Raw genomic sequence first — 22,140 nt, forward strand, 5'->3', positions numbered from 1 at the left:
ATGCATGTAGTGTCAAAATGCTCCTGCAGGGGGCGTGATTGTATACGGCTGACTGCAGGCCTTATACCAGGTGTTTCGTGGAAATAAGCTTCCTCCGCTGTATTTTCTCAGCTTCAGTGTCTTGAGTAAATTATTATGTGCAGTTATTCATACAAGACGTGGTGTAACGCATTGATGGGGCACGTGGGGAGGGCAAGGCTGGCGGGCAAATGGAAGAGGGCACTCACCCGCTGGTCCCCTCCCTCTCTGCGAGGATCATGCTTCTTGGCGAAGTGCCTCAGGTTGTCGTAGTTGTGGAAGTTGAACAAGGACACCAGATCCTATAGCAGGAGAGAAAGCCACAGGAGTCAGTCTGAGAGGTCAAAGGCTCAAAGCGTATACACACACACACACACACACATACACACAAACACTGAACTGAAGGACGTTGAGTGTCTGAAGGTGGTCTGCTAAGGATTCATACATTGAGAACACTGCCTGAATTTGTATGGAGTTGGCAGGAATGTCTGAATGTCTAATATTACATCCATTTCCTGTCTTGTGACCCTCTGACTTGCCAGTTGTTACCGTTCTTTTGGCACAGCAACACTGATCACAGAAACAAGGCCCTCAAATATCACTGTGGCTCTAAATTCACCACTGATTGCGTGACCGTGTGACAGCAGAAATTTGTCAAACTTCTCATATTAAAGGGATAGTTCACCCAAAAATGAAAATTCTGTCATTAATTACTCACTCTCATGTCCTTCCAAACCCGTAAGACCGTCGTTCATCTTCGGAACACAAATTAAGATATTTCTGATGCATTACGAGAGCTCTCTGACCCCGTTTACGTATGTGATACTCTCCAAAATGGCGATAGGGTGACACGGAGGAGACAAATTGCTGAATAACATCATTATTTTAGTTTTCTTTGCGCATAAAAAGTATTCTCGTAGCTTCGCAAAGTTACGGTTGAACCACAGATATCACATGGATTATTTTAACGATCTCCTTTCTATGTTTCTGAGCCTTGATCGTGTAAGGATCCTTGCTGTCTAAGAGAGGGTCGGAGAGCTCTCGGAATGCATCAAAAATATCTTAATTTGTGTTCCGAAGATGAGCAAAGGTCTTACGGGTTTGAGTGACATGAGTAATTAATGACAGAATTTCCATTTTTGAACCATCCCTTTAATGATCTAAAATTCTAGTCATACTTCCCAATCCAGAATTAACTCCACCAATTAGCTCTGGTACCCTTGCTGGGGTCGTCCTGAGTCAGACTATCACCACTAATGAGTCAAAGACATGGATTGTGGTGGCACTGATTTCCTTAGGACACACGGGGAGTAATTATAGACTCCTTGACCTTTAACAAAGGTCTGAAAGGCTGTACTGATATTCAGACTTTTAACAAGTGCTGTTTCTCAGAAAGACCTAAAATAACACAGACAGATTCTGATCATTTTGCAGGTACATGATAAGAGGCCCTCATGAGGGACAGGATCACAGAATCAAAACTTCAGCAAACATACGACAAATGATGGGTTACAAAAAGCCTATTTAAAAACATTCTGTCCCACTGTTTGTATTAATGCCTGATATGCATCTAGGGCCAAGTAATACAGCTTAACAAAATAATAAAAATAAAAATTGGAGCATATTTTGACAATGTTTCAATATACTGTTTATATATTATCAACCTAACTGTAAAATACAGTAGAAATCTTACAAATCTTAAAAATTTTACACTAAACTGAATCATGTATATAAACAGCTACAATACTGGTCAAAAATTTGGGATTTATATAGATCCCAAATATTTGAACAGTAGTGTATATTTACAATCTTGGCGAACTTTCAAATATTTTTTTCTCCTAATTTCCAGAACATAGGTTGAACTTTATAAGAAATTAAAGTGTTTATGTGTGTGTAGGTGCATCTGCAAACAAGAACATTGACATACCGTGCAGAACTGGATGCCCCGGACACTGTTGCCGAGTTTGTCCAACGGAGGAGACCAGCACATGATGCCCATCACATTGGGCACAACCAGCAGAATACCTCCAGCCACACCTGACTTGGCTGGAAGACCCACCTGGACAAAATACATTAACATTAAAAAATTATATACAGATAAATAGGACAAACATAACTGAAAATGTTGTGTTTGGCTGGAAGATTCTGGGTGGGGTTCACTAAGAATAAATAGCCTGGTTTATTTTCATGTTCTATAATGAGCTTGATTTGCTTTTAAATTTGGGGTGTTTGCAAACCACAATTATGTTGTATTGCAGTTTTTATCCTGAAATATTGCTTTCTAAATTGGTACAACTGTTTAGTGAATTTGAAGTTTAGTGTTCTTTAATTAGCACAAATAATGGACACAAGTATGCTCTAAAAAGTGTCTGTGGACATTAAGAGCATACAAAAGTTTTTTTGCATTTGGACAAAGCCATTCAACAAATAAAAATACAAATGTTTTATGTTGTTCTCAATTTCTGAAAGCTAGGGGGATTTGATTTATGTAACTTGTATTAAAAAATGAGGGCAGGCGATGTTTAAAAGTTTCCTTTAATGTTTAGATTGACAAAAAAAGGTGAAATGGAAAGAAAAATAAGAAAGTTCACATGATGTGGTAAAACAGTGCTCCAAAATAACAGGAAGTGAGTTGGCACACACATATCATGTGAATCACTGTGATTCTGTTTACACATGTGATACTGCATGCACAAAAACTTACATGGAAGGCGAACTGTCCGGAGAAGTCATACATGCCGCAGGAGTGCATGAGGCTGAGGGTGTCTCGCACGGCCTCGGGGCTCAGCACACGCTCGCCTGTGATTGGACAGAAGCCGCCGTTGGCCAATGTGGCAGCCATGACGCTAGCACTCTCACACGTTACCTCGATGGAGCACAGCTGCACATACGGACACAAACACAAATAAACATATGAATAAGAAATATTATTAAGCCAGGATGCCAAATCACAGTTTTTATTTCAACATGCTTCATTTGACAGCTTTCCTCATGGATTTCACGGAAAACAACACCCTAAGAATTTGACCACGTGTGTGTGGGTATGTGTCTGTGTGTGCATGTGTGTGTGTATGTAAGAGAAAGCCATCAGCTGCACTATCCCATTACACATGCCGCATGATCTCAGAGGCACATGACAGGAGTCAAGGGACAGAGTCACCAGACTGCAGTCCTGCCATGCTTGTGCCATGTCAAACTAAGCCAGAGCCATTCATGTCACCAAATCAGCTTTCAATGTTCTCCAATAACCATTCAATTGTAGTGTATAGACAGTGATTTACAGATTCTGTGATTCTGATTCACAAGCTCTTGCTTTGATGTGATTTCTTTAAATATTGATTCATTTAATATCGATTAATTTGGTAATATACTACCATTCAAAAGTTTAAAGTTTTTTTTTTATGAAACAATTTTTTTTCCAGCAAGGATGCATTGTATTTTTCAAAAGTGAAATATAACATTTAGAATGTTTTTATTTGAAATTTAATTACAAATAAAAGTTGTTCTTTAGAACTTTCAATTAATCAAACAATTCAGAAAAAAATGTTTCAGCAAAAAATATTAGGCAGTTTTAAACAATGATAATAATAAAATCACAAAATCACCATAATAGAACGATTTCTGATTGGAGTAATGGAGTAAATAATATAATTTTACATATATAATTTTATTGTACATAAAAAAATATTTAATATAAAATAATTAATTTTTAAAATGCAATAATATTTCACAATATAACAGTTTTTACTTTTGTCATTTAGCAGACTTTATTTTACTTTAGAACAGTAGTGTATATCAGTTATACCAACATTTCAGAAGGCAATTCCAGAATGCATTGCAACAAACACATAACTTTTTTTTGTAACAATCTGACTAACTCAGAAATGGAAGTCATTTTTATACACACCTGAAAGTAGAGGTCCAGAACAGCAGTCATGTCTGTTCCATTTGGAAAGCACTGCATCCAAGAGAAATTTAGATTTAAACAAGGAACCATGTAAACATGCACTAGACAGACATCTTTGACCATTGTGCTTGCGCCTTGCATCTTTTGCAGCATTTCTTGCATAATACGGCATTCTAAAAACACGGCGCTCAAGTTAAAAATTCAACACGTCTTGGAACCTTGCGTTTTTTCCTCCTTCCACTGCCTGCATCTCATGTTTTTCAAAGCAAAAACGTGTTCTGCATGTAAAATGTGAAGGGTATACGTGAGAGAGATGATTTGGTGCAATAAATCACAAGCTCCCCGAGATACTAACCTTCTTTTCTTTCATGTAGTAGCCAATAGCGAAATTCCTGTCTCCTGACTCACGCTCCGACTGGAATCTAGATCAGTTGACATGAATAATCAGTTGCCTCAATCGAACTGAAAGTACTGAAAAGGACCATTTATTCTGACTGTTTGCCAACCGTATCTACGATCAAAACCAGAGGTGGAAAGTAACGAATTACATTTACTCACGTTACTGTAATTGTGTAGCTTTTTTGTGTACTTCTAATTTTTTACATTTGTAATTTTACTTTTACTTAAGTATATTTTGTTTGAAGTATTGTACTTCACTACATTTTAAAACACATTAATGCTCCCTGGAAACTACTGCAGTAAATAATGGGCAGGAGAACAAACTGGCGCTAAAAATCACAAAAAAGATGCAGACGGACAAGACAGGCATTATGGTGCAGACCCAGCTGAAAACCAAACCCCGTCGTATTCTGCTGAAGTTGAACTCGAAGGAAATGAAGTGAACCCTTGGCCATATTTATGCTCTATTATGCAGTGTAAGCTGTGTTTGCCTAGGGAGACCAAAATAGCTGCTTATAAAATCTCAACATCAACCCTTTGCAAGCATGTACAGGGCTCGCAAAATCGCTAGCCCGACGTCCCGGGGCTATTGTGTTTTCCAGTCGGGCTACCAAAATGTATCATTGCCCTGCCGGACGGGCTACCTTAAATACAGGGCTCCCACGCAATGTTCCCTCTAAGCTCTTCTTCCACCGCGGCCGCTTCAGTTTGTATTCTATTCTATTCTATCAGTTTAAATAGTTTGTTTTGATAATATATTATGTTTGGGCTATATTATAAACCTGATAAATAATTGACCTTGTTTTGACTTTGAGTCTCTTGCTCATCAAGGCTGTATTCATTTAAAAAATACAGAAAAAAAACAGTGATATAGTGAAATATTGTTGCAATTTCTAATATTGGTTTCCCCTCCCACTGTTAAAATGTAATTTTTACTCTGAGTAAATTTTAAATGAGCTACTTTTTACTTTTACTTGAGTAGATTATTAGACTGGTACTTTTACTTGTACTTAAGTAAAATTTCATTAATGATGTAATGGTATTTTTACTTGAGAAGAATATTTTCGTACTCTTTCCACCTCAAAACTACAGAACTTGTAGCTCAACATACGTGGCATTGCTGAAACCAACATATTCATTTCCTGCCATCTTCTTCAAGAAGCACATCATCTGCAAGAGAGAAATCCGAAAAGGTAAATCGATCTCAAAAACAACATTTCCTATGAAAAAATGTATCGTAATCTTTTGACAAATGACTTACATAATCAAACTTCTCAGCATTGCCGGCCCCCTGCTGAAAGACAGGAAAGAAAAAACAGACATATAAATACAATATATTCTCTTTTTAACATTAAAAGAGATAAAAACACATTTTAAAAGTAATAATCAGAACAGTAACTAACTCATACGGATTAGCAGTAAGGAAATGGATATATTCATTCCTTTAATATTACCAGTACAATGCTAAAATCGTCAGTTAGAAATCTGTTGTTAGAAGATCATTATCATTTCATATGTGTACTACAGTAAAGTACTGTTATGCTCTACAAAGGAAATGACGATGAACCGCTACAGAGCAAAGACTGGAGTTAAACATGTTCATGAAGACCTGTAGGCCAAACACAGAAGTGGGTCAAGAAACAGAGTGGATGTGAATCAGCAGGGTTGGTAACGTCTTAAGATGATGTGTGAGGAGGATCTGTGCATTGTGTTTTGATGCGTTTCTGAGTGAGTGTGTATCAGTGTCCAATAAACTACAACTTTCTGCCAGACTGAGTGTGGGTTGAGACACCCATCAAATTAATGCAAAGAGTTAAGAGCCATTGAGATTGATTGCATTACTGCCATAAACGAACAGTGACTAATGTGTTAGTTTGACAGTCTGTTAAGACTGCTGAACATCAGGGGTGTAAAGTACTCAAATAATTGCACTTAATTACTATATTTATGTATTATTTTGGGAAAACTGTATTCTTACCTAATTACATTTACAAAGGGGGAAAAAAGTATGATTGCATTAAAGCTTGACAATACATTTGTTGTATATGTATGAACACTATCATTAAAAAGTTTGGGTGAGATTTTTGTTGTTGTTGAAAAAGTAATGGTTTAATTCACAAAAGATTAAACTGATCAAAATCTATGGTAAAGACTTTTACGCTGTCACAAAAAAAAGAAAAATCAATTAAACCTGAAATTATCAGTTTTCACAGAAATCAGCATATTAAAAAGATTTCTGTAGGATAATGTGACACTGAAATCTGGGACAGTAATGGAAGTTAAAAATTCAGCATGTACACTTAGACTTAACGTAATAATATTTTAAGTAAAATCATTGTTATTCATTGTTGAACGGAATTTGAGTGCTGCTGACTCCAAAAGTTTGAATCCAGTTTATTTGCAATGTGCTTTTTACAATATACATATACATTTCAAAGCACTTCCATAAAAAAATATTAAAAAATTACAAATAGAAAAAAAAATATTGGTAAGTCTTTGAGCACTACAAAGTCAGAATACAAATAAATAAATAAATAAATAAAATTATATATATTAAATGGGCTGCTATACAAAGTTCTTTCTTATTGCATTTCTTTATTCTGTTTTATTACAATTAAATGTGGAAACTTTTATTTCACTTAAGTATGTTTTATCAAAAGTTTACTGAATTAAAATCACAGTAACCATAACTGAATGCAAACACAATTTCTCTCTACTTTTTACACCCCTGCTGAACATTATTTCTTACAAGGTGTATGAAAAAACGCTGAATGTATTGCATACCCAGTTTACTTCAGAAACACACAAAGGCCATGCATCAGTATTTTATGCATCGTGATCTTAGGAAAAAAGGCAAAATAAAATAATAACACATGGTCTCTATGGGCTTCCGTAGTTTCTAGCAGTAAAGACCATTTGGTCCTGCACAGATGCTCTATTTTATGCAGTTGGCGCCTTATTAAGGAACACAGTGGCACTACTGATATTTTAGTATCCAGGCTTGTTCATGGGGAGGGAGGAAAAATGGAAAGGAAAAATTACCAACGTCATTGACCTGCAGCAGTGGTCAAAAAATCCCACAGATCCTACGTCTGCAAAATATGCAACAACATAAAACAGCACACAGAGCCTTCAACAGCATATCACACGCTTTTAGTACACGCTCATGGCAGTGCTCAAGGACTCGGAAGGAATAGGAGGAAATGATGTCATGCGTTACTTAGATGCAAAGGAAACCGACGGGCACGACTTACATTCAGCACTGACCTACTGGAACACATCAGAGGGTTGAAAGACATTTTGCATCACACCGATATCACAGGAGAACAATATGAGAAGAGCAATCACAATGGTTGAGTTTAGGTGTGATGGGAGATGTGAGGTTGAACTTCACAGGATGCCCAACATTCGTCACACAGAGTGACGGTGCATCCTTTTAATGTGTGGATTGGTGTTGGGCTAAAATAAATTCTAGGGCTGTCAACTGACTTTTTAAATCAGATTAATTGCATGGTTTGTAACAAATTAATCAATTGCAAATTAAATAAAAGATTTTACAGATTCAAGTATTGGATTAGACATTACAAAAATTGCCTCTAGACATCAATATATTGTTTTTTTTCTCTGTCTGTCATCCACAGTGTTTCTATGTGAACAATTACTAGATATACATCAGTGATGGTTGCAATGTCTAGACAAAAGGAGTTAATAGTTATAAGATTTATTGCATTAAAATTACATGTTAAATTGATAGCCCTTATGAATGCATAAAAATATGAATTGTTTTTCTTATGCGAGCTTGTCAATGCAGAGGATGACAATAGTTCCTACATCCTAGAAATGTTTATGTGCTTTGTTAGTGTGTTTTTTTTTTTTTTCTAGAAATGATCACTCTGCATAACACGCACACATGCATATGTAAACAAGGGCTCAACTGTGAGCATACATTACAGTGTAAACTGTGCATGAGGCAATAAGAATCTACAGCATCTACATCTACATTACAAAACCGCCATTAACCCAGCAGGAGTGTTTTTCTTGTCTTGTGTGTTTGCACATGGATTAAAACACATAAAAGACCAAGGTGAATCCGCTGTAGCACACAAACACAACCAAAAGGTGCAAATAACTCCAAGAAATACCAGCCAGCCTTCATGAAACCACTAAAAGGGCTTATAGCAAATATAATTTTTTTGGCTGGGCGATATAACCAATATTCACAATATATTTGCAATTACTTTTTTCTGTGACGTAAAATCAATTTAACGCCAAGGTTCCTAAAAGAGTTCAAGTAGTAAAAGTATCTTAAGTTTAAATAGCTTAATAATGTAAAATGACATTGGACACAATTTCACAACTTTGAGTAAATGATTTGTTTGCATCTTGTGTAAGACATTTATATATTAAAATGTTTTACATATACACACATATATATATATATATATATATATATATATATATATATATATATATATATATATATATGTATATATATATATATATATATATGTGTGTATATGTGTATATATGTATATATGTATATATATATATATATGTATATATATATATATATATATATATATAGGAAAATACTGTGGTTTATTGCCACAAACTGTTTTGATGCATATAAATAAAACAATGGAATATTCTTCTTGTGTTCAACAATGCACATCTGCCTTGATTCTGTCTTGAAAGAAATTAGAAGATTAAAAAAAAAAAAAACAGTACTGTATATTAGGGGTGGGAATCTTTAGTCACCTCACGATCTGATCCGATTCCAGAACGAGTCTTGATCTACTCCCCAACCCTATTAATTAATTAGTTTACCGACTTGAGAATTTTAAAATCCTTACATTTACATATCCTTACATAAGTAATTAAGTACTTTTTAAAATAATTACAAATTTAAAAAAAAAAATTAAACAGTTGTATATTAAGAATTTTAAACTAATATAACTTCAAAACATTCAAGCAAGTAGCAAATAATAAAGAGGAGCATAGAAAAATAAACAACTAACAAAGAGTGCTTTCAGTATTTATCTGAATGTTTTCCATTAAAGAACTGCGAGTGATTTTTCTTCATCTTTACTGTTGTTTTTTACTATGACATCATAGACAGCGGGAGCTCTATTAAGCTGCATTCACGCAGGAATCTCTTTTGAAATATAAGTAGTAATGTGGTTTGTCCTGTCCGTTTAATCCCTGAAGGCATAGGCCTAACTGTCTGTGTTTACTGAAAGAATAATCATAAAAATATAATGTATTTTGTTACATATCTTTTTTCTGTAAAAGTGGGCCTAATTAACACTCAGAGAGGCACTGAAATTAAATGGATTATATATTTTTTTCTCCAGCTGCTCTGACATTTATAAACAACTAGTAGACTTATGTTCTATAGACCGCTCTTCTCACGATCTTTGACGTCTCATTACGAAAGCACATACGTAAACAATTACGTATTGTTTAGGTTACTGAATGGGCTCTGTTATGTAAATTAGATAATTTTTTGTATTTCAGTTAATAGTTTTTGTGCAATTTTTGTATAAACCATTTATATATTTAGTTTTATCACCCAGCCTAAGCCACAACAGTGGGTGGAAAAAATGTGGATTATAGAAAGTCTGAATGAATTTCACTCAAAATTCATTGCCAACAGACTTCTAACAATAATGGTCCTGAAAACGGGATGAACTCCACACATTTTAGTAGTAGTAGTAGTAGTAGTAGCCCTTTATTGCCACTAGTCACAAGTACCAGCGAAATTAACCATCAACCTGTACATACATACACAACATACATACAATATGACAAGGGGGTAGACAGGACAGGAAGACAGGGAATTGAGGAAGAAATACAGCATAACATGAGGAAGGGGGGGAAAAAAAAAATAACCCCCAGACTATGCTCCTTTGGGAGTACAGTGTGAGAACAGGAAAAACACCCCAGCAACAAAAGCACATAATCAATACAGCATAGACACACGACTTTGCAACAGGGGAGGTAATCCAGCTCCGGCAAGCAGCCATCCGGTCCTGCAGCCATTCTCGGCACTGGTCACAGACCCGCTTGTCAGACTGGCGGTACAAAGCGGCGAAGGCGATGATCGGGGGTGGGGAGGTGAATGCATATCTGTATATATGTGCGTATGTGTGTGTGTGTATGTATGTAGTTCGTGTATTTGTAGGCCTGGAGAGCCGCCAAGCTGGCATTCAAATCAAGTTGTCTCAGTCCGCAGATTGTGATAGCGACACAGCAAGTTGCCATGGAGACAGCCTTGATCAGGACCCAGACAGAGTCAACAATCGGCAGGTGTCTGTGGAAGGGGGGAGGAACGCAAGAGCGTCTCACTGCAGTGCTCTTCCTGGGGTTGTTTTTCCCAACAGCGGCCTTGGCCGAGGCTAGTGCTGGTGTAGGGGTGCCGAAAGAAGATAAGATTGCGATTGTTTGGTCTTGGGGCGAGTAGCCGCATTCCAATTTTCACAGCTACTCTCTTTGTCCATTCTGGTCTCCAAATCCATCAATTTTCCTTTGCAAAGCCATGAGCTTCTCCTTGATGGTATCCATATTGCGGTTGCTGACCGCTCTGCCCACTGCTTCAGTCATGACGGGCAGCCTTGTGAGGCTTTGGACAGCTGTTCCCGTTTCCTGAATTCTTCGATAACCCAGGGCAAAGCCTAATCCAATCGGCAGAAGACCTGTTATCTTGGTTCCGAATAGGTAGATATCTTCAATGTCCTTCACGGAAAGAGCCGCCAGACACACGACCCGCCACCTCTCACGGGCCCATCGTGTAGCCAGCTGTGAACGTTCCGGCAGGGCAGTCAGGTTCCCCCGAACCCAAGCTTCTCGTCGAGAAGATGGTGTCAATTGCGTTGAGAGACCAGTTGATCAAATCCATGATTTTTTCAGTTTGGAGAGCAGTGCAGAGAGAGTCTCTCCAGTATTAGACAATAGACGAGACGAGATGAGAGACCAAAGCAGGGAAGGTAAGGGGGAGGAGAGGGAGAGAAAAATGCGTCCGCCTTCGTTGAGAGCCAAAGTAGAAGTTTAGTTTACAATGAGAGTGGAGGCCTTGAGTAGGTGTACTGTGTACAGTAATAAAACACAGAGAAAAGACAAGAACCACCTACAAAACACACTGATCGTCATTTGGTCTTAGTCTGATCACAATCACTTATTCAAAATACAACTACAGCCAAAATGATTAATGATTACTGCATGTGTCTCAAAAACATTTATCAACAATATTCTGGCTACTGCCAAATATTATAATCTGTTCTGGCTAATTCAAATCAGGTAAATGTGTGTACAGTTAGGAGGAGTAGTCAAAAACAACTTCTAACATGAAATAAACTTCTAGAATGAACTACTTGTTTTTATTTCATTTCATCAACTTCTAAAATGAAGTAAAAACAAGTGGAAGCTGCTTACCTTGATAAGAGAGGTACACACGATTGCACCAGCATTCACCATTGGATTATGGGGTTTATCTGTGGAAAAATCAAATTTCTTATTTCTTTGGGCTGCATATTTAAAAGGACACATTATGATAAAACTTAAGACAAATGCTGAAACTGATTCCTGATTGTAGAAAAAAGCAGTCGTGCTGAAGCTGATGGTTATAATCCTTACCCTCCTCGTTCAGGAAGAGCTTGTTGAAGCGTAAGCCGCTGGGCTCTTTCCCAATGAATCGGTGCACATATTCAGTGCCGTGGTCATGCACGGCGATAGCGTACTTGAGCGGCTTCACGCACGACTGCAAGCAAAATGGCACTTTAGTGTCACCCACTGTGTGTCTGTGCAAAAGAGTAAACAGAGATCAGAACCAGACACATCTTCTTATGGTCCATATAAGCAAACAAACAAAAATAATTATCCTAAAGCTGAACCTAACAGCCACACTGTGACTCTAACATGATATGAAGATGTTTAAAATATGGAAAAGAAAAAAACAACAACAACATGGGTCTGATTAACAGTGACACAAAGGCATTGAAATTTATGATGTTTTCTTGTTTTCTCCAATTGTTCTGACCTTTATAAACAGCTCTTTTTACACTATATAAATTATCATTAGGAAAATATTTGCAATAATTATGTATGATTTAGGCTATTGAATGGACATAAATGTCAGCAACATTCTGAAATGTCTAATTTATATCAAATGAAACTGAATACGGTTATTTTTAGAATTTCTTTTTCTCTCTAAATACTTCAAAAAAGTAATAAATAATTGCTTTTTCTAAATTTAATCCAAAATAACAGTTGTGTCAATGGGCAGTGATCATGGTATTTTATTTTATTTTTTTGCGGTGAGATTTAAATTATAATTTTGCTTTAAAAATACATTTTAAAGTATGGGTTGCTGTTGTACATAGAGTTCTATTTTTCATATTTAGCAAATAAATAAATAAATGAAACAGACAAAAAATTAAATAAGTAGATAAGTAGATAAAATGATTCTTTAATAGCTTTAAAAAAAACTGTTGCAAAGATGGAACATACAGATTATGTACATCCTAATTATCAGAGATCAAAGAATGTACCATGACACATGGGTCTAAGTATTAAGGGAAACATTAATGACTGTGAGTTTATAGTCCTGTTAAAAATGATTATCAAATGAGAGGTTTAACATTATCACATTTTATCTGCGCTGGGTGACTAGTCCAGGAGATACGTGGAGTGTTTATTGAATGATAAGATTCGTTGCCTGCCACTTTATCTGATGGTTTTATAACCAAAATATATGAAGTATTTCCGGTACTTGTCATAATGTACATATAGTGAATGGTCAGTGCTAGCACAATTCAAGTGCTCCGGTTAATAAATACCCAAAATGATAACCAAAGGTTGTTGAAATATGAAAATCTTAACTATTTGACATGAAACTAAACATTTTTAAGGGACAAATGCAGTGAAACTAGTCATTGATGGTTTAAAAAAACAAAAAGCTAAACTAAGTTAATCTCAAGCTAAAATAAGTAATTGAATTTCTAATCAATTATGATTATGGATGCCACGTTTACATAATCGTTCAAAGCCGCGATTACAAAAATAAATAAACAATTAAAAAAGCCCACTTGCATTATTCTGTATATAACAAACGCGGGTTTAACAAACTCAAACACACTGGATAAAATACATTTTGTCTAACTGATCGTCGTTGTCACTCTGTTGTGCATGATAGATATGTTAAACGCCAAACATAATCGTTATTAATAATCGCAATTACAATCTCAAGGGAATAATCGACAATTATGATTTTTGTCATAATCGTGCAGCCCTATTCATACCTTTGTCCATCGACTGTGCAAAGGGAAACAGCCCACAGATCTGGGCTGAATTTGGCAAGTTGAGGAATGTAGTCAGCAACCTGTGAGCAAACGACATAAGTGATCAGAAACAATGGTTGTGTCAAGTTGAAAACAATCACTAAGAATTATTATGTCCGTTTCTCTCATCTCACCAGCCCTCCGGAGAGATTTCTGGCCTTCTCATAAAGTGCATCAATGTGGGAGGCAAAAGGCTGGAAATCAGGGATGACAAATTTCTTTCGGAAGGCCTGTGTTAGGAGAACAATGTTGCTTTGGACACACCTGGAGAAACAAAGAGGACAGAGCTCATGAATTAATACCTACTAGTGCTCATCATTTATGGTAGAAAGTATGTCTTTGTTTTGTGTAATTATTTGACAAATATCAGAGATAGAATTTATTTCCACTATTAGCTTTACTATAAGACCAATTACCTGCATAAACTGGCTCAATCATGCTGTTTAGTTGTAAAGAGTTAATTTTTTTTTAAATGTGCACTGTAGGGTGAAACGTGTTTAAAATGCAACACTTTTGTATTTTGTATTAATTGTAGCCCTCAAAAATCAATGCAACACACAAATACATTTTATTCTCTTCAAACAATCCTTTACACTCTTTCCTTACAAACCTAAATGTTTATTTCTGCATTGATTGAAGGTAAAAGAGCAACAGGCTGGACCTGTTCCATTGAACATTTCCCACAGAAAAATGTAAGATTATTTTGTAAAATATCAAAACATCTATGCTGTGAAAGAGGAAGCCATGGCAGGTTTCACAGAGCTTCCACAATAAAGCATCCACAGACATCATAAACACACACCTCTCCTGTGATTGTGTCTGAAATACTGGTCCAGTTGCTTTACCAATGTCCCTGAATGGACAGACAAGCTCATAATAGCTGTGCACAGTGCTGCTGTTCAGATTTATGTGGATGTGAATTTTCAAAAGGTAATATATTACTTGCTGTCTGTAGGGCAGGGAAGCTAAAGAGAGCCCATGTGTTCAGAATAGCATACAAGAAGTGTGTATACTATGTGCTGTATTCAAAAAATGTATGCATAGAATACCTGAAAGACTTTTGCAAACAACACACACTGCAAAGCAGTGTTATCCCTAAATATATCCCACAATGGGATATACATTATTATATTTAATTATATTACATTTCCAAAGCAAAAATAAATGAGCACATATTTTGAACATATTATTCTCAAGTCATTATTTGACTGAACAAAGACATTTTTACAGAATATTACATTTTAAAATGTGAAATCATCTATTACTGATTGGACAACACACACTTAAACTAAACGTACTGGAAACTGAGTTTATATCTCACAATTTTTTCCTCTGAATTTTGAGTTTACTTTTGCTTTTTCCACCACAGAATTAGCAAAGGTCCTTTAAACCTTTCTCACAATTCTAACCTGATAAAATAAATAAAGATATAAAGAATTCTAAAGAATAATGGCACAATTACCTTATTTATATGTTTATCCCATGACAGAAAATTGGAAACAAGTTTCCATACATTAGTCTTAATCTCGTGAGTGAACAATTTTCATCATTTGTGTCAAAAGTGCGGTTTAATTGTTTGATTGTTTGATTCTTTAATTCTTTGTTTAAAATGGTTATATGAGATATGAGGGGGGGGGGGGGGGGGGGGTGCAAGTAGTATGCTAGTATTCATTCCCAAACATCTCTTTATGGCCCTGTCATGCAAGGTCACTCACTGCCATAATCTATCAAGCCTCTAGAGACAAGCTGACACCACAGCACCCATCTCTTCAGGTTGTAATGAAGCTGTCAGTGCCAGCCGGATCGACCAGGCAGTAAATAAAGCATCAACAGCAGAGAATGTAAATCTACATGTGAATGAGAAAATGCACATTTCTGCAGAGAATTATTTTGGCTGACAGACAAGGAATTTCTCACCTTGATTTACTAGGGTAATTTACTTTGGGGTTATAATAGTAATAGGAATAATAGGTGCAGCTCTGCAGTACACAGTTTGTAGTGTGCATAATAATATACATCCATGACTGAGGAAACCACAAATATGCTACAGCACATTAAAAACAGTGTCAGCTTACTTTTTGAACAGGTGTCGGTCCAGCATTACACCATCTGACGTGGATTTGAGGGTGACTTTCAACATGTCCATACATTCTTTCAGCCGTGGATCTCCCGTTCTAAGTCCAGTGGCCTTCAATGCCTGTATGCATATATAAACAAGAGATTTCCATGAGCACAAATAACCGTTAACGGCTAACTGTCACTGGCATTACTCGTTACTATCATCAATCCCAACACTCTTATCAGAGGATTTCACTTCCTTTGTCAGTGAGGTTTGATAAGATGGCCTTGGTGTACTAAAACATGTCTCTGTGCCCCGTTTAGTGGTGCCGATAACAGCAACAACACAGCAGTAAGTGTATGCTCTGACCCTACGGTCATACAATTGCAAAGAACGATGACCTATGTACACAAAACATGCAACAGCCAATCATTTCCTTCCTTGCACATTTAAACGTGTGTAAGGTGAGCGCTGTCACTCACGGTAATGAATTTGTGAGCTGGGATCCTCTCCTGGCCTTCAGCAATACTGTAAAACAGCAGGTCTTCCAAGCTGGGCAGGATGCCAGCCTTCCTTCTCCTGGAACAAGAGAGAAAAGTGCATTGACATTGAGCGCTCTGACCTTAATCAATGACTTCCACCATGATAAAAACTACAGCTACAAGACAAGACATATTAGATCAGCCTGGAGTGTATTTTAAAGTCATGCGTTCAAATAAACTATGAAAGTATTAAAGGTATTGAATTAGTTGGGGTTAAAGACAGAAAATATTATCATGCAACCAAGATTAACAGAAAAAAAGAATAAGTCAGTGAAGATTTAAAGAGCCCATGAAATGACTTGACTTAATTCTTGTGCTTACATTTTGTATGTTTTTTGGGGGTTTTTTTTTTACAGAAATTTGGGACAGGACATTGGGCTTGATTAATGATATTTATGAATCAGGGCTCGCAAAATTTCTAAATCTCTGGTAGCCCTTCGGGCAGGTACTCTTCAGATTTTGGTAGCCTGAAAATGAATTTAACTAGCCCAAATAAAATAAAGACCATAAATGTCAATCAAAAACATTTTCAATACACAAATATCAACGAATATCAAGGAAAGAGTTTTATTTCACTATTTACAAGGTATCTGCAGAATTCTTAAAAATCTATTTAAGGCAATTTGAAAAACTATTTCTTATACCATTTAACGTATTTAAAACTGTCTAAGGCCTTAAAAACTCTTCAATTTAGTTGTATCAAATTTAAGGACCCGTGGGAGCAATGTTCCCTCTCATTTTTTTTCTTGCTGAGCAAAACTTTTCTCTATTGGGCGGACATTTCAGGCACCTGAGCAAAAGCATTCTTTATACCAGACCTGTACAGCATGCACACAAAAAAAGTGTGTAACCCATGATCCTTCTTTGATTTCTCTTGTGTGTGACTGTACATGTTTCAGAGTTTTGTTACGTTCTTTGCCCATCCTCTGCTATTTCCAGCACTTAATCAAGCCACTCTTCTTTAATACATGAGGACGTTTTATTTCCCGTCATTGTGTTTGTGTTGTCTCTCGTGTTGAAATCGTCACATTATTTCTTCTGTGCGGCCGCGGTGGAAGAAGAGCTTAGAGGGAACACTGCGTGGGAGACCTGTATTTAAGGTATATATTGGTAGCCCGACTGGAAAACACAATAGTCCCAGGACGTCGGGCTAGCGATTTTGCGAGCCCTGATGATATATCGTAATTGCATTAAATTATTTATAATCATAATTAAATGTATATATTTAATATATTTTACTAACAATTTAGAATAATCACTGAATTATAATATTTATAATAATAATAATAATAATAATAATAATAATAATTCGCCCATATTAATTATAGGAATAGTTTTTAATTAAATTAATGTATTAAAAATTATAATAAAAAAAAAAATCACAAACTAATAAAATAATAAATAAAAAACATTATATAATTAATATTAATAATGGTAGGCATTAGTTATACTTTGGTAGAGAAAAACTGTAAATGTAAAAGGATTTCCATAATTATTACATATATTCAATGGGCAAATATATATTTGGGTTTTAAATTGTTACATTGGGGAAAAAATTAAATGGTCACATTGTTTTTATTAAAATATGTCAAAACATATCTTAACTATGCTGACATCATGTTACAGGTCTTCTGTGATGCAAACATGCATTAGCAATTGCACAATACACAAGTGTAGATTCACTCTTGCCAAGTTCTATTAAGAGCTGACCTAACATAGCTATTGCATTATCACATTTAGATGGCTTTGAGTTTAATAGAGCGCTGTGTAAGCTGCTGTGGCACTGAGCCACAACAGAGTCTGGCCAGGACTGTAATTCCCAGCAGCCTACCAAAACATCCTCTCACCAAGCCCGGATTAACCATACGGGCAACTGGGCAATTGCCCAGGGGCCCACGACATCTAAAGGGCCCAGGACAGCAAGGGCACGAGCAAATGCTTTTTGACGCGAGCGACCCGAGTTCGATCCCACCTTTAGCCAAACATTTTTTTCTCCCTTTTCAAATCTCATATCGCATCAGAAAGGCATTTATTTTCAATAAAAATTAAGGAAATAATCAAAAAGTTGAAAATAAAGTATTGGGTAGGGTTAGGGTAGGTGTAGGGAGGGCTTTATTGTCCCAATAAGGTGGCATCCATTTAATAAATTTGAATTAAAATTATAATTTACACAGTACGTTATTATTGCGTAATTGCCACTATTTGCAATAAGTAGTATAAATAGCAGAAAATATTGCTATTTTAACAGTGTAAATAGAATCTATAGCTATTTACACTTAGTGCAAATAGCCGCTGCCTTCATTTTTTGTGAAAATGGAGGATACTTCCCTCCCTCTCAATGTAGTGGGTCAATTTTACCAGATTATACAGATGCTGATGTGTTTTGTTTTCATAGCATCATATGTGAGTGAATGTCTTTGATAGGGGACATAGTAGTGCATTTGTAGTTCTATGAGCATTCAAATATTTGTAAATCAAAATATGATGACGGTTAGGATTTGAAGTATTGAGCATATTTACTGTATATTACAGTAATATATTCTATATATGACCATATTATGGTGATCCTGGGGTCGTGATGATGGGGCCCTTGAATATTGTTGCCCAGGGTACAACAAAGTGTTAATCTGGCCCTGCCTCTCACAGAGCACGAACAGCCCCACCTTCCCACCACATCACACACACCACCAACATTTCCAGAACTACAGTTTTCCTTTACCAAACTTGATTTACATTTGCTCTATTCATTTTCCTAGAGATTATTTGATTATGTTTCATTTGAATGCTTTTTTAAATTTAAATATACATCTAAGGGTGTCATGGGAATGGCAAAAAAAGGTGATTTTGATCTTTTGGGATCATTTGTGAAGAATTTGAGGATTATAAAACAGAGAGAGGGAATTTGTTGAGAAAGGATTGATAGAGGTGAAAAGACTGGAAGTGACCATTCAAATCATACTTACACACAAACAAACAGCAGGCAGAGCAATGAGGGAGAGAAAACATGCAGAATGAATGAGAAACATACAATAAACAGATCAATCAAATCAATTATGACAAACTTAAAATTGATCAAATATAAATCAAGAATCATTCATGATGCATAATGTATTAAATATTCATTTCATGTCCTCAACCAGGAAAGAATGAATGAATGAATGAAGAAAAAATTAACTGATGTAAACATACTACAAATTATTCAGTAAAAACACTTGAATTAGTTAAACTATAAAGCTACAAATGATCCTTTCTTTGGTGAGACTACATTTTTTTTTTTTTAAGTATTTGAACTTCTGGTTATGTTGACACTTTACAGATCATGACTAAATACAATATTTTTCAGTCTATCATGCCAAAAAACAGGGTTAACCTGTTCTACACAATCATTAAAGTGAAACAAAAAAGATCTGATAAAACCTATCACAGAGATAATCACACTAGACGACAACATGAGCCTGCAAAATGATGGATGCGCTGATACTATGTTCTGCGCTGATCGACATTTTGCCACAAAAATGCATCCAAAATATTCCCATAAGAGAACAATAAGTGCATGAAAAAGAGAAATAGAACTAAAAACATAAGCTACAAACAGGATCTGACAATGCAACCCACAAACAGCTCAACAAGTCATTATGCAAAAACCCCAGCAATTAAACTGATTCAGCAGCTTTACAGCTACACAGACACAGGGCTGAACAAAAATATATTTCATTTAATTTGAAGTGAGGTCACTTATAGTAAATTGTCAACAACGTGCATTATGTGACACAAAATCAAATGTGTGCTCATCAGAATTGCAGAAACAGCAGGTCAATAGTTCTGTCTAATGAAAGTCAAAGATCCCTGAAAAGGGAAATGGGTGAATCATCGGCGCTGGACCTTTGGGATCTAATTAGCAGCAAAGGTCTTTGGTGTTATAAAACTGCGCTTCTGTCTGACTCCGGCCCATTCTCTTCTTCTTTCATCACTTGTCTCTCCATCTCTGCAGTATATGTGTGATCCTACATGGGATTCCAGGGATACTCAGAGAGCCTCATCGCCCTCCTGCAGACTTAAAAAAAACAAACATTGCGTGCCTATTCACACACCACTGACGGCTCACAGAAGACAAGCCCAGCACGTAACCAAAAACCACAGGCTGTGCAGACACGGTTACCTGACAGCAGGGATTGTGGGTTTATTATATGGCAGCACAATTATATATATATATATTTTTACAACAAACAACTACCTACTGTTAAATTGATGTGTTTATCAAGTACTGTAAATATACATTATCAAAAGATAGGAACAATTAATCTAAATTCTCTCAGCTTATTCAGAAAATATGAATTCACTTTTCAAGGCAAGCGTGATCAAATAACGCATTATGTTGGATGATCAAACATAGATCATTTTGCCTCTGCTGACAATTCTACATCTTTAGACTATGTCATGTCTTTTGGTTGAAGTGTCTGAATTAAAGTTTGTTACCAGGTCAAAAATGGTCAGTGATGGGTCAAAGGAACCTGCCAAAACTTGCATCCGTACCTTCAAAGCCTCCTGGATACATTCTCACAAGTGACTCAGCCATTCCAGGCATAAAGGCCATCGTTTACAAGGAAAAATGAGAAACGCATTGGACACTATAACTGACCATGCCTTTGTCACATTTGAGACACACAGGAGAGGAAGCATCTCCATAGATGAGGAATATGAAACTGAAAGTATGTATTCACTATCTGGTTATCAAACTATCTAGAACTTCCTGTGTTTTATTACATCACTGGTCACATGGCAGTGGATTCTGTATTCCACACACTGCTCAAACTTAACAGTTGTTTATTGACCTAAAAGACTTGATCTTCATTAAAGGAGACTATGACCCTCAGGGTAAGTGTGTTAAACCTCCCCGTGGTATTAATGGACACTTGATGCTATATATGGCTTCTATTCTTCCTGTTTGTGAACACGCTCAGGGAAGATACTTTACAAACTACAAGTTCCCTTTTGGCTCTCAATTCAAAGATTCTAAAGCAGAAGGTCTTGCTTTGAATTCATCATAATCTCTATGAATTCCATAGGCCTTGACAAAATGACTTTTTTTATTTTGGCCTGAACTATACTGAGCTGGTTACTAGGACATACTTTCTTACAAAACACCTTCCTTCAAAATTGTTTTACAAATTCAATAACTCGCGTTCCACTCAGAGATGCAGGAACCTTTAAGCTGCTGTCTAAATTATGTTCAGCTGACAGCTGAAAACTAAAATGAACCTGGTGCATTAGCTACTGTGTAAAACGGTCAGTGTAGTCTTATGGTCAAGTGTTTGTTCTTCAGAGTGCATGGGGCAGGTGGGGGATATGCACAGGACAGATTGTAATCTACAGTTTCTGCTGCTGACACAGCGGTATGCTGCTCTAAACCATGTGCCAAGTGAAAATATGTATTCTGGATACGGAGACAGACTCTGTAGGTGAGGCGAGAATTTAGCACTGAGTTTTTTAACATTTCTTTTAACAGATTCATTCACAAAAAATGAATGTAATACTTGCAACACCTTAAATCTGGATGATATCTCAATTATTCAATGTATATTCACAATGATTTTGCTAACATTTTAAAATGTAACAGTGTGAATTTTATAAAACATATTTTATTTGGACATTTTCTGTAAACTGACATTAGACTAGTTCCAGCAAAATAAAAGCCAGAAATTTAATTAAAACAGAAAAGATTTCATAGCATCTCAGTAGCATAAATGAAAGTTGGCAAGTTTGCTGATAAGTCATTTCTGAAGTTTAAGTGAATCAGCTAAAAATTCTGATGCAACAGTCCATTTTCATTATATTTACTTGCATTAAATGTTTTTTTTTTAATGTACTTGCTTGTTTGGC

General features: G+C 36.1%; 1 protein-coding gene across 5 annotated transcripts in view; it reads right to left on the minus strand.

The window, feature by feature from the left end:
* The window catches only part of LOC306875889 (glutaminase kidney isoform, mitochondrial-like), a 38,414-nt gene that overhangs the window by 10,958 nt on the left and 5,316 nt on the right, over positions 1-22,140 (minus strand). For 3 of the 5 annotated variants that reach the window (XM_079426664.1, XM_079426666.1, XM_079426667.1), the window contains exons 2-14: positions 16,201-16,297; positions 15,735-15,856; positions 13,794-13,923; positions 13,621-13,700; positions 11,957-12,120; positions 11,756-11,814; positions 5,586-5,618; positions 5,436-5,494; positions 4,281-4,347; positions 3,926-3,976; positions 2,723-2,899; positions 1,946-2,077; positions 228-320 (exon numbers count right to left, since the gene is read on the minus strand). In XM_079426664.1, coding sequence (XP_079282790.1) covers positions 228-320; positions 1,946-2,077; positions 2,723-2,899; positions 3,926-3,976; positions 4,281-4,347; positions 5,436-5,494; positions 5,586-5,618; positions 11,756-11,814; positions 11,957-12,120; positions 13,621-13,700; positions 13,794-13,923; positions 15,735-15,856; positions 16,201-16,297 — 1,264 coding nt within the window. The remainder of the gene's footprint in view (positions 1-227; positions 321-1,945; positions 2,078-2,722; positions 2,900-3,925; positions 3,977-4,280; positions 4,348-5,435; positions 5,495-5,585; positions 5,619-11,755; positions 11,815-11,956; positions 12,121-13,620; positions 13,701-13,793; positions 13,924-15,734; positions 15,857-16,200; positions 16,298-22,140) is intronic. The other 2 variants (XM_079426665.1, XM_079426668.1) reach the window with 1 other exon arrangement.

Source organism: Barbus barbus (genome assembly GCF_936440315.1).
Source record: "Barbus barbus genome assembly, chromosome: 10".
NCBI lineage: Eukaryota > Metazoa > Chordata > Actinopteri > Cypriniformes > Cyprinidae > Barbus > Barbus barbus.